This window comes from Coffea arabica, chromosome 5e (assembly GCF_036785885.1).
Source record: "Coffea arabica cultivar ET-39 chromosome 5e, Coffea Arabica ET-39 HiFi, whole genome shotgun sequence".
NCBI lineage: Eukaryota > Viridiplantae > Streptophyta > Magnoliopsida > Gentianales > Rubiaceae > Coffea > Coffea arabica.
In genome coordinates this window covers 40,806,999-40,820,580 of record NC_092318.1, presented here as the reverse complement: position 1 = coordinate 40,820,580, position 13,582 = coordinate 40,806,999, and the positions used below count along the sequence as shown (strand labels likewise).

Here is a 13,582-nt window from a genome sequence, read left to right as displayed (position 1 = left end):
GTCCATTATTTGCATTGTTCCCTTGCGAAACTGTGCAAAACCCACCTCAAATAAGTAGTAGGGGTTGTCAACGGGTCAGGTTCGGGTCGAAACTAATAAATTCGGATCCGAACCCAGTATATTATATCAGTTTCGATTCTAGCCCGAATATCCGACGAGTCCTTTACTCTTTCTCCCTGATCCGAATCCAACGGGTTCCGAAACCGGGTCGGACCTACCCGAAAATGGGCCCATCAAAAACCTATTTTTGCAACAACACTTGTCTTTGGTGTGTTTGACTATATGAATAATAGTCAAAGAAGTAAATTTGGGGTATTATATTAATAATTTTTTTTTGTTAAAATTATTAATCAATTTATATTCGGATTCGGGTCTAATATGGGTCAAAATACCATATTCCTTATCCGATCCGTTTTTTTGTTTGGCAAAACGGATCTGGTTCCGGATTCGGGTCGACCCGGACCGTTGACAGGCAGTAGCCATGCCCCGTGCGTAAGAAACTTAGCAGTCGCCAGATTTTCAGGGGAAGCCATCCTCCTGCAAAATTGAACTCATTACAGCTAGATTTCTTGGGCATTTTTTGCTTTCTCCTTTACAAAATATATCACAAACCCATCTCAAATTCGAGCCACGAGTGAGGAATCCAGTAGAGCCAGAGTTCCGCAGAGAAAGCCATGCTTAACTAAGGCCATTTTTGGTTTGCTCCTCAACAAAATCGAACCCGGTTGAGCTAGAGTTCCTAGGGCATTTCCGCCTTGCTCCTTTACGAAATTGTGCCAAACCCCATTCTCAAATAGTAGCCATGAGAGAGGAATCGAGTAGGGACAAAGTTTCCAGAGGAAGAAATGAAGCAGAAGATAGACTCAGTGATTTGCCAGACTCCATCCTCTGCCACGTACTCTCGTTTCTCCCCACAAAATTCTCGGCCGTTCTGTCCACCAGGTGGAGGTATCTTTTCTTGGATGTTCCCAAAATTGATTTGGATGAGTCACTGATTTTTAATTCTGATCAAATAGGCAGAGATGATATTAATGAAAATGATAGCTTATTGTTAGAGGATAAATTTGCCTGTTGTATTACGAGGCTTGTTTCTCACAAATCATCCATAAATGAAATTACACTGAGATTATTAGAGCTAATTTATCAGAAAATGCGCCAAATTAAAGCGTGGATAACTTCTCCACTCTGTCACAATGTTGAAGTTGATGTTTTTGTTGAACGAATTGGGTATCGCTGGATCTTATTAGTCTTGCCATTCAAATATTCAGATGCATGTTATGGAATTTCTGGGCCTTGTATGGACGGGTTAACCTTTTCGTATCAATGGTATCAGAGCCAGACAAATAACCCCAACGTCCCAGGTTCGACGGAGGGGGAGCCCTGAATTACCAGGCCACGAGGACGTTGGCCTCTAAGGAGGGGTGCTTGTTATGGAATTTCTGGGCCTTGTATGGACGGGTTAACCTTTTCGTATCAATGCAACAGACTTGTAATATTCAAATTACATGGAAAGTTTGCGCTTGAGTTTCCAAAATTGGAAGTTTCATGTGAATCTAAAGGCGTTGAATTTAGCAGGAAAGTTGACAGTGATGGGTAATGATACGGTGTGGAAAGTTGGTTTGATCTGTCCATTGCTTGAGGATTTGGGGGTTTCTGATGTCGATGTTTGTGATGACGAATTAGTTGATATTTCCATTCATTCACTAAAAAAGGTTGGTTTGGATTCTTTATCAGCAAGGGCAAAGGGTCGTTCCTAACACCCCGAATCTTAAGTATCTAGAGTATGATTGCTTTTTCTGCCCAGTAATTGATTCAGCTTGCAAGATGAAAATATTTGGTTAGAGCTCGTCTATCTTTTACTAGTTTTTTGGATGAACTAGAATTTAATGAGGCTTATCAGTTTAACCAGCTTATTCATGAAATGTACAACATAAAGTATCTGCATTTACAGGGACTCTCTATGGAGGTACAACTCTTGAATATCTATGTTGCACTTGCCTCTTCTTGATTTTTCATCTTATATCGTAAATTTTGCTACCATTTGAATGACTTTTGCACTTTACATTATGTGAAGTGTCTTGGTATGATAAAAGTTATGTTGCTTGAGTTTCAAAGTTGGACACATTTGGCTCTTCTTGCAATCCGGAATGACACAATTGGGTATTTATGGAGAGTCTGTCTACTAAAGAGGACACCAAATCTAGAAATGCTTGTCTGCAACATGGTTAGTTAGCATTTGAACTAAGGCTCTTACAACAGAATGAACCAAATGATTCTGGCCTCTATTTTTTAAAATTAGATAGTGACATAACCATTTGATCTGATTGTCAAGGTTTTTCTTTTGTTTTTTCCTGGTCAGGACCAAGAGGAAGTTCTCCCTGTTATAGACCTAGACTCTGGTGCTGAAGATGGACCTCATTGTCTGGATGAACTTCTTATGGAAGCTAAAACAAAATTTTAGAGTGGGATAGAGTATGAACATCTTACAGAAGTGAAAATGAAAAATTTCAGTGGCAGAGAGTACGAGTTTGAGATAGTTAGATATCTTCTGAAGCATGCAAGTGTGTTGCAAAAGATGTCTATATATGCTTCCAAATCCAAATTTTCAAAAGATTGTCGTTCATTCGTTCAAAGGAAGTTATTGAAGTTATGGAGGTGCTCAAAAAACTGCAGGGTGGTTCTTAATTAAATCTGTGGAGTAAAAGTACGTATTCTGGATGCTCAAAGAAACACAAGAGATCAAATGTGACTTTTGGATGAACAGAAGTCGGAGGTGTTTGCTCGTGTAGGATTCTAATCTCTGGGCTCAATGTTTTATTGTCTGTAGATTCCTTCCTCGTGGGTACATTGTGCTGATATTTTTTTTTTGAGGGAATTTCATATATGACCTATCAGGTATTTTGGTCCATCAGAAAATAGATTTCTATATTTTAGTCATTTTTGCAGTTGTTGATGATGCACTGGATGTTGAAATCATGTGCTCTTTTCCCTGGTTATGCCATCTTAACTTCCTTTCAGAACATTCCGATAATTTGTGCAATATTGCAGTTCTGCCCTTATTTAGTTGATATGATGTTTATATTCAGTAAAAGAACTATAAAATGCGACTAATGCCAGGAGGGGCCATATTTCGCTAGTTTAGTCTTAATATAGTTAGTCAATGCCCATTTATTTGATTTCCCTAATTCTTCTTCATCTTTATTGCTGTCTGTTAGCTCTTTTGGCAGAGCTCAGAAGATTCTGATGGCCTATATGATTCTTTACTGCGGGGGTATCTTCGCAATTCCATTCCAAAATACCAATGCGGATAAGACCTTGTTTCATTCATGCCAAACTTATGGAGTCAGAAAGCCTAGAAGGGACTTATACGTTCTCTTAGGTCTCTCAAGGTTTCAGAATATCTTTTATTGCTGAATTTCACATTTTTATTTCTAAAGTTTTGCAGCAGTTAATGTCTGATACCTCTTTCTATTCTGGCGAAATGTTGAACTTTCCCTTGTGTCAAGTAAAATAGCTTTTTCCAGATAGATGGTATAATAATTACAAACATAGTAGAGTGTGTAGTCCTCCAAATGTTACAGGAGGCATTCTTTCTTTTAGGTGAAATGTTCAAATATCTTTAAAACTAGGACTAGGTTTAACAAACTGTTTTCGGAAGCAAAATTAAACTTTTCACGAATTTGAAACAAAGATTTAGCTTCTCTTAGCTGGTATCTACAAATAAAAAGAATGGTTTCCTTGGCTAGTACCGAAGGGTCAAGAATAATCACTTCCAGTTGAGAAGTTGGCGGAATTTTCATGGTGCTTAAAGGACTATGAGATAAATGGTGCATTATAGTGCTGTAGTCGTTCCTTCTGCGCTGGATCTAGCTTTACTATAGATCTAGACAATTCTATAGTTGTAATTAGTTTCCTTTGAATGTTCTAGATTGCCTTTTTAGCACGTCTATCAATTTTGTAAGATGCCAGCGGCCGCTTCCAAGAGGGCAAAAGTCAGGCCACCGAGTGAAACAGTTTTGTTCATTGCGGTATGTAAGACCATGTTTGTAAAGAGTTTGTGCCCACTGAAAGGAGCATGAACTGCCATTGCTACCCTGCTTTAGTCTAACTCTAGTTAGTCAATGGGTTCCCCAACTGTCGTCAATGTTTTCGTGCATTGTTGTGTTATTCTTTGACAATAAACTGTCTTTGATATTTTGTTCCATTTAGCATTTTATCTGGATGTTTTACTGTATTGAAATGTTCTCTTTCAGACAAGTCCACAGACTTTACAGTTTTTGCTTTGCTTAGTGATGAAACATCACTCATGCAAGTCTTTTGGACAAAAAACTTATCACCAATTATGCATTATAGTTCTACTTTTTACCAAGGAAAAAAAATTTACTTTTTTGGCTGTACTACTTTTCTCCATTCGGAATCGCAGATGTCTCTACTAATTATCAGTTTAAGATTAGGTGGCATGATGAAGACTTTTTGCAACACCCGTAAGGCTTAGTTTGGGAGTCTAGGATACAAAAGAAAAGAAGGGAAAGCTGAAGTTATGAAAGAGAAATAGAAGAGAAGACGAGATGGTTAGGTTGCTTGGGATTTTTGAGAATAAGTGGAACAAAGGGAATGATTCTGAATATGTAAGTCATTAACTATTTGTTGTAATGCTTTTGAAAGACAAAATAGGCATTTTGAAAAAATTAACAAGCTTCCTCTAAGTTTCGTTCCATTTTCGCCCAATTTGGGCCGAAAAGTTTTAGCTGCTGCATTTCCTTTATTTTTCTTCTTACTAAAAACTAACAAATAAAGGTCCACTTTCTTTTAGGTTACTATTTTCTGGAATTTTTATAGAAAAATATATTGTAATGGTTTGATGTATGTGAGGTAAAAAACAAAATGATTGGAGAATGTGATTATGAAAAACGTAAGAATTTTTCCTTAAAAAACTACCATCCAAGCAAGGCAGAGGTCTTGTTTACCCTTCTTCTCTGTCCAAAACTCCAACTCCCAAATGGAGCCTAAGATTCCGTGTCAATATGGTTTAAGAGATGCTTATGTCCAATTCAGATTGGGGCTTTTTCTGAACAATCATTCACAATTCATAGCAGTGGCATAACTAGGACCCTATGGTGAGGGGGTGTAATAGTCAATTTTAGCGTAAATCATGCTCTTAGATTTATATAAGAAATATACTATGTACTTTGATTTAAGATTCCAAATCCTTTTCTCCCATTAGAGTTTCATTAATGTTTAATTTGGAATATGTCTAAAATTTTTGTTAGAGATAATCAATAAAATATCTTGTTTTAAAGGGTAAATGTAGAATTTGGGGGGAGGGGGGGGGGGAGGAATATATAAAACTTCAAAGCATAATCTATATAGGAAAAGGAATTTTCTTAAACTTAAGGGGGCAGTACAACTAAAAGAGGGAATTTTATGAAATTCAGGGGGTGCAAATGTGATGCAAACTTAAAAAGTTTAAATTTTCAAGACCATTATATAATTTTATTAATCTTGAGGGGGAGCAATTGCCAACCCTCAAACCTATGTGGCTCCACCACTGCTTCATAGCAGAGGGTAAAATGGGGTTATGTCATGCGTAGTGAAAAGGAAGAGAAAAAATGCTGAAGGATTTGGAAATTTGAACACTTAATAGATAACTGATGTCTAAATTTGTGTTCAAATAATGAATTTTGTTATAATTCATTTTCATTAATTTCGTTTTAAGAAACCAAATGCTTTGATGTTCCTTTCCACGAACCACTTCAAGCATCAATCGTTGGTAAAGTTGCAAGACCCTGGACTTATTAGTCGATGGCAATAGTTAAATGTGGTGAATTTAACTGAACAAAATTCCAGTCTAAGAAAACAGGCATGTCTAAAGATTTTGTTGATATGCTTATCTATGTTCCACAATATATACAGGGATGAACGAAAATTAATCTCTTCATAGCAACACTAATATCAATTTACGTTTGGCTGCATTTGGATTGAGGTATTAATGAAATATTTGAAATCCTTTCAAATCCTTCTAGTTGCTTAAATTATTTGGAAGATATTTAGATTTGTAATCCACTAATTAATTAAGTACATTTTTTTAAAATAAAATTCACGATTTCATTCGTTAGAGTTGAACTAATGACAGAAAATACATCATCAAACATGTCACAAAAATAACAAATTTGAAGGAAGGATCTACAGATGCATCACATAACAAATCTGAAGGATCTATACATCAGATTTGGGAAATTACAAAAAAAAATTTCCAACGTAATCCAAAAGATATCAATCATTTTAATGCAACGAATATCTGTACATGTCTTCTTCCCTCAGATCTATTGTTTAAGTGCTTCAAGCCCTTACTTGAAGTTGAGATCTAACAAAATAGGCTCAGAAATTTTAGATCTGACAATTAGATCCGAAAAAATTGAGATAAAACAAAGAAAAACAGAACAAAAAAGCACAAAACTAACAGAAAATTCTAGGAACCCTAAGAAAGAAGGAACTGTCACTAGAAAAATTTTAGGAAAGAAGAAATCTCCCACTAGGAAACCTTAGCAGAAAACAATACTCTCACTAGAAATTCTAAGAGAGACTTTATTACTTATGAACATAACAAGAAATCATAGGTCTTTCCTCTCATGGAGTAAGTTGTTGTTTTGTTTGAAAAGAGTGGAGGAAGTTAGGGAGAAGGAAGAAAATCTTCTTTGACTAGAAGCTTTGAAAAAAAAAAATTAAGTACATTTAGATACTAAAATAATTGATGGATTACAAACTGAAATAAGTTTAACATGTTAAAGCAAAACTTGATCAATCTAAGTCCGCTCAAACTAATTTGAATCAAGTCCAAATCGTGTACTTCTTGTTTTTAAATCTTAAATTTCATAGTCAGTTGAACCAAATGTCAATTGTTGAAAATGTTAAGTAATATTATCAAGCAAGTTTCTCAGGATTGACTTTTGAGTAACTTAATTTCTATTCAAGAAGTATAAATTTGTTCTCTTCAATCTCTTTAACCATCGGCTATCACAGTTTTATCTAATGGGCTTACTACACTTCATTAGTAGGAACTAAAGTTTACCTTTACAAATCAAAATTTCCACTGAATATGACTTTATAATTCTTTAATTCCGAATCGTTAGTACCAACTGAATTACAATAAGTCATGGCTAAAGTTAAAATGATGGATGACAAATAAAAATCAAAAGAATACGTTAAAACAATTTAAAAAATAATAATGGAAAAAAAAATGTATGGTGGTATGTCCAAATGAAGAAGAAATTTCCTTTTTTTTAATAGAAATTGGAGAAAATTAGGGAATTGCTTGTAGTTAGAGGAGAATGCAAAAGGAAAACAAAAAGAAGAAATAGCAAGAAGAGAAAATAAATTAAGTAAATAATATAATGAAGTTTTCTTGAATTTCAATAAATTACTCTAAAACTATTGGAAATCATAAAACGAATGGCAATAACGCAGCTCAGCAAATGGCCATTAATAAACTACTTTTATGACTTCAGTAGGTGATTTGATTTCAAGCCGCATCCACAAACTGTTTCACTAAGCATTTATCTGATGACCAAGGGAATGACATGCTAGCTAGACGAACAGTTATGTTCTTAGGTATCGATTCATTGATAATAGAAGCCTATCATTTTCATTCTTCTTTCTTTTAATATAAGAGACTTGATTAATGGAACGCATAGATCCGGTTTATTCATTATGTACATAGTGGCCACGCTAAAGATTGTGGCTTCGTAGGGATCGTACTTCACGAACAATTTTCTGCTGGAAGCGTATGGCATATAGAACACATTTTCTTCTCTTGCTATTTTGCTAGGGACGTTTGAGATAGGCTTGAACTCTGCCATTGTAGAGAAATGTACGGTGGCTAATTTTCAAGTGCTTGGGTGTTTTTTAGCAGAGACAATAGAGCAAGAGTTTGCATTGTTCATGGTGCGATTGTGGCTTATATGCACTGTATGCTCGCGAGTCACAAGCATATGTTTGAGGGTAGATTGATGAAGGCAGAGAGTTTAGCAGCTTGAATATGTTCCTAAATGTCAGAATTTTAACGGATCCGGGACCTCTCCAACTGAGGTTCTGTCCAATTCCATCCAGTTATGTAAACTAGTATAATTTTGGTGTAACCGGGAGTTTTACACCAACTCAGTTATAATTCATATTGGGAAAATCGTCCAAAACGTCCATCACATTTTGTAAAATGATTTTTTTCGTCCCTCACTTTTAAAAGTATAATTTTATATCCCTTACATATTCACATCGGTCAAATTTAGTCCCTAACTAGGTTTCCGATCATTTTTTGGCCGGAATCTATCACGTGCAAGGCACGTGATCATTTTTAAGGGTAAATTTGTCAAATTATATTTTACATAATCTGATCTATAGTCCTCCACATTTTATAAAATAAATTTTTTCGTCCCTCACATTTTATAAAATGAATTTTTTCATCCCTCACATTTCACAAAATGAATTTCTCCATTCCTCACATTTCAAAAAATGAATTTTTCATTTCTCACTAATTATGTGTGTGAATACATTTTTTTTAAACATATGTATATATCTATTTGATTTTGCTTAATAATAATAGCATAAACACATGTATGTAATTGAGCCCAACTTGTGGGTTATCTTCTCTTTTTGTATGATTATGACTAATATTTACCAATAGAACCTTAATTTGCTTTTTCTTATTGTATTTTGATCGAAAATAGTTTTATTGGCCAACTTGACAATGAATGCAAGATTTTTTACTAGCTAATACCAGATAAAATCAAATGATCACGTATAATATATGGTATTCGTATTGTTAAATGAAATCAAATAGACACATACATATATTTATGCTATTCGTATTATTAAGCAAAATTAAATAGACATATACATGTGTTTAAACAAAATGTATTCACACACAATTTTTTTTAAGGGTTTCCCTCACACACATAATTAGTGAGGGATGGAAATATTCATTTTTTGAAATGTGAGGGATGGAGAAATTCATTTTATGAAATGTGAGGGATAAAAAAATTATTTTATAAAATGCGAGGGATGAAAAAATTTGTTTTATAAAATGTGGAGGACTATAGATTAAATTATGTAAAATATAATTTGACAAATTTACCCTTCAAAAATGATCACGTGCCTTGCACGTGATGGATTCCGGCCAAAAAATGATCGGAAACCTAGTTAGGGACTAAATTTGACCGATGTGAATATGTAAGGGACATAAAATTACACTTTTAAAAGTGAGGGACGAAAAAAGTCATTTTACTAAATGTGAGGGACGTTTTGGACGATTTTCCCATTAATATTTATACCAAAATCGTACTAGTTTATACCGAAATTCTCTTGGTTTAAATCCAAGTTCTATCAGTTTATACAACTGGACAAAACTGGATCCGAAGAGCTCGAATTTCTAATTTAGCAATCACAAAGGGCTGTGTCTATACTTGGCGAAGACAGCTTAAATAGGAAGCAGTGATAGGGTGTTAATTGTTAGTAATTTTATTGTTAATTTTCCTTTTTATCATTGCCAAATATTGCTTTAATTTGCTTTAATTGTCAAAATATATTTATATTTGGTATTTGGATATAATTTCAGAAATTGGAGCAGAAACCTCTTGAGAAGATTATTGTGAAGCTTTACACAATTCCGGTGCAAACCAACGAAGAAGAATGGAATTGCATTTGGGAATTCAATTTGGCTAGACAAAATATCAAAGTTGGTGGGGACCGCAAATAAGTTGTATTGTCTAAAGTTTGCTTTCTTTGCACATTTGTGGTCTTGCTTTCTTATTTGTGAACGTGTGCACTTGGTCAAAAGAGAAACCGACAAACCATAGTTGGCTTTGCTTTTGTTTTCGGTGGAGTTGATTAGGTAGGGAAGGAATGTTTTCTTCTGTAAGCGTGGAGTGAAGTTTCGATTTGGCTTGTTTTTATATGTGGGAGAGCGGCACATTTCCGCAGCGGAGTTTTTCTTCTTCTCTTCCATGAGACTATTTTGATTGTATTAGACTACAGAGAATATAATTCTTATTTTTAATTATTAGTAAGAGATAAATGTCTTTGAGTTCAATTAAATTGCGTGGGAATTTTCTTATGAGGCGTGGCTAATCTTCTCCTCTAGTCAAGGATCAACGCGAAGACGCAGTCCCAATTATCTGTGAGATCTAATTAGTTTTTACGTGTTCCTTAATTTATTAATATTTGCATGTTTTCTATTTTAATTTCCATGGGATTATTTTGTTAATTGGATATCAAGGGCCCGATGTGCAATTTGACTTATTAATCTCCTGTCAAATTAATCAATTGAATCCGTAATTATTTAGTTGGTTAATATTAGTGACAACTAGTATTTTCACATATTAGGGGGACATGCAATCTGATTTAAATAACCCTCGTAGCGTGTTATTAATTTGGGTTAGGCTTTTCTAGTTTTTAATGCAATTAGGAAATTAGTTCCTACGGTCGTACCTAGGAGTATTTCCTGGTTAGGGGTAATCAGCGGTCGTACCTTGGTTATCAATAAATTATGGAAAAGCTGGTCGTTAGAGTTTATCGGCGACTATAACTAACCTGTTAATAAAATTAAGTGAACCTTCTTTGCATCAATGATCGGATGAATGGACTGTGTCTGCGTAGTTGTATCCTTGGCTAGAATTTATTTATCATTTATTTAATTGCTATTTACAATTGTAGTAATTAATTATTTATTTTGGTTAATTATTTTTAGTTAAATTGTTTAATTATTTATTTTTAATTTCATCTTGATAAAAATCCCCCGTGTCCCGAACTTGAAAAGAATCGAATTTTTTCCAGTCCCTGTGGATTCGACCCTACTCACTACTATACACAGAAAATTTATTTTTCTCGAGTAGGTATTTATTATTGCACAGGCTCGGCACCTGTCAATTTTTGGCGCCGTTGCCGGGGACTGGCGTTAATCATTTGTTTCTTTTTAAGTTCATTTTTTTTCTGGTATTTTTCTAGTTTATGCCTCGCTCTTCTCGTATAGGCGAATTAATTTTCGACCCTGAAGTAGAGAAGACCGCGCGTAGAACGAGAAAAGAAACCAGGCGGCTCAGGGAGGAGCAATACGATATTGCTCCTCAGGAACTTGATCCAGAGGTTGAGCCGACAAATTTGTCTGGTGACAATTCAAGTGATTCAGACCGAGAGGAAGTCACTATGGCAAATGCACGAACACTAAGGGAGTTGGCTGCTCCTGATTTAAATCAGCAGCCCTTGTGCATTACTTTTCCACATTTAAATGATGACACTCCCTTTGAACTAAAATCTGGTCTAATTCATCTATTGCCATCTTTCCATGGTCTACCAGGTGAGGAGCCCTACAAGCACTTGCAAGAGTTCGACGTCGTTTGCAACAGTATGAAGCCTCCGGGAATTACAGAAGAGCAAATAAAGATGAGGGCTTTCCCCTTCTCTTTGAAGGACTCTACAAAAGACTGGCTCTACTACCTACCGCCTGGTAGTATCACCACGTGGGATCAATTGAAGAAAAAATTTCTGGACAAGTACTTTCCGGCGTCTCGAGCTGCGAGCCTGAGGAAAGAGATATGTGGTATCAAACAACACCCTAGCGAGTCTCTCTATGAGTACTGGGAGAGATTTAAGAAACTATGCACCAAATGCCCTCAGCATCAGATAAGTGAGCAACTGCTCATTCAATATTTCTATGAGGGGTTGCTTTTCAGGGACAGAAGCATAATCGATGCTGCAAGTGGAGGGGCGTTGGTGAACAAAACCCCTCGAGGAGCATGGGAGTTGATTGAAGGGATGGCTGAGAACTCACAGCAGTTTGGTTCAAGAGAGGACATCCCGACGCGTAGGGTGAATGAGGTGGAAACGTCCTCTATCCAACAGCAGATCTCCGAATTAACATCTTTCGTAAGACAATTAGCTGTGGGGAGTGCTTCACAAGTCAAAGTGTGTGGGGTGTGCACTGCCGTAGGTCATCCTACGGAAATGTGTCCACTGGTTCAAGAAGAAACTGCAGAACAGGTGAACATGGCTGGCCACGCGCCCGCGCCAAGAAAGCAGTACGACCCGTACTCAAACACCTACAATCCTGGTTGGAGGGATCACCCCAACCTTAGCTATGGAGGAAATAGGCAGTCTAACTTTGTGCCAAATAGACAGCAAGGACACCAACAGCAGTACCATCCTCGCCCACCACCACCACCACCCCCTTCAAACTCAAGTCCGTCCATGGAAGAAATGATGAAGCAATTACTTGCTAACCAACAAAAGACGGATTCAGACTTGCAAAGCATGAGGAATCAACTGGGACAGGTGCAATCATTGCAAAATCAAATGAATCAAATGGCCATAACAATCAACCGTTTGGAGTCCCAAGTTCAAGGGAAGTTGCCATCTCAACCTGAGACGAATCCAAAGAATGTAAGCGCAATGACCTTAAGGAGTGGGAAGGAAGTTCAAGGACCCGAACCCGTGATTTCTAAAGACAAGGACGAGGAACGGATCGAGAAAGAATTAGAAGAGGAGGACAGAGGCAACAAAAATGCAAAGGTACCCTCGAACCCAATTCCTATAGTTAAAACTAATCCACCTCCCTTTCCTAGCAGGTTAGAGAAACCAAAGAAGCAAGACAAGGAAAAAGAGGTCACAGAGATTTTTCGCAAGGTGGAGATCAACATACCCCTACTGGATGCGATTAAACAAGTACCCAGGTACGCAAAATTTTTGAGGGACCTGTGTGCCAACCGCAAGCGGTTGAAGGGGGATGAACGAGTTATAGTTGGGGAGAATGTTTCAGCAATTCTACAAAGAAAGCTTCCACCGAAATGCGGAGATCCAGGTATGTTTACTATTCCTTGTAGGATAGGTAATACTTTGATTGGGAAGGCCATGTTAGACCTGTGAGCCTCAATTAATGTCATGCCAAAGTCCATTTATGCCTCCTTAAACTTAGGCCCTTTGAAAGAGACTGGGATAATAATTCAATTAGCTGACAGGACCAATGCATACCCTGACGGGTTGATTGAAGATGTTTTGGTAAAAATTAATGAATTGGTTTTTCCATCTGATTTTTATGTGCTCGACATGGAGGATGAACACTCCCGTGATCCGTCACCTTTGTTGTTAGGTAGACCCTTTTTGAGTACAGCCCGAACCAAAATTGATGTTAATAAGGGTACTTTGTCTATGGAATTTGATGGTGAGATTGTTCACTTTAACATCTTTGAGACCATGAAATATCCATCCGATTCAAATATTGGCTCTGTTTTCTCGGTAAATGTTATTGACCCTGCTATACAGGAGGTTTTTGAAATTGAAGGCAGGGATGAACTAGAGGTCGTCCTGACCAGGCACTTTGAATCCGAAACGACCTCTAGGGTAGAGTTGAGTGAAGAGTTTAAATGCGTGATTGGATCGTTGCAAACGTTACCAACCACGAAGACAAGGTATGATCTTGCACCGATTTTCATACTCGAACCTCATCAAAGATTACTTCCATCTGTGGTGCAGGCACCTGTCTTGGAACTAAAACCATTGCCGAAACACCTAAAGTATGTATACTTAGGTGAAGGGGAGA

General features: G+C 36.6%; 1 protein-coding gene, 1 long non-coding RNA gene and 1 other non-coding gene across 3 annotated transcripts; 2 read left to right on the top strand and 1 right to left on the bottom strand.

Annotated features, from left to right (window-relative positions):
- Nucleotides 1–365: 365 nt before the first annotated feature.
- On the top strand, nt 366–3,068 carry LOC113743788 (uncharacterized). The gene is made up of 2 exons (XR_003461202.2): nt 366–948; nt 2,360–3,068. It is a non-coding gene; the product is annotated as an uncharacterized lncRNA (long non-coding RNA).
- Nucleotides 3,069–10,998: 7,930 nt separating this feature from the next.
- On the top strand, nt 10,999–12,909 carry LOC140007018 (uncharacterized). The gene has a single exon (XM_072049700.1). The coding sequence runs from the start codon at nt 10,999–11,001 to the stop codon at nt 12,907–12,909; it is 1,911 nt and encodes a 636-aa protein (XP_071905801.1).
- On the bottom strand, nt 11,566–11,672 carry LOC113723248 (small nucleolar RNA R71). Its single transcript, XR_003448071.1, has one exon. It is a non-coding gene; the product is annotated as a small nucleolar RNA R71 (small nucleolar RNA).
- Nucleotides 12,910–13,582: the final 673 nt, after the last annotated feature.

What these genes read in the sequence shown, in the direction of transcription:
- LOC140007018 (XM_072049700.1), top strand. Translation starts at nt 10,999, where the DNA reads ATGCCTCGCTCTTCTCGTATAGGCGAATTAATTTTCGACCCTGAAGTA.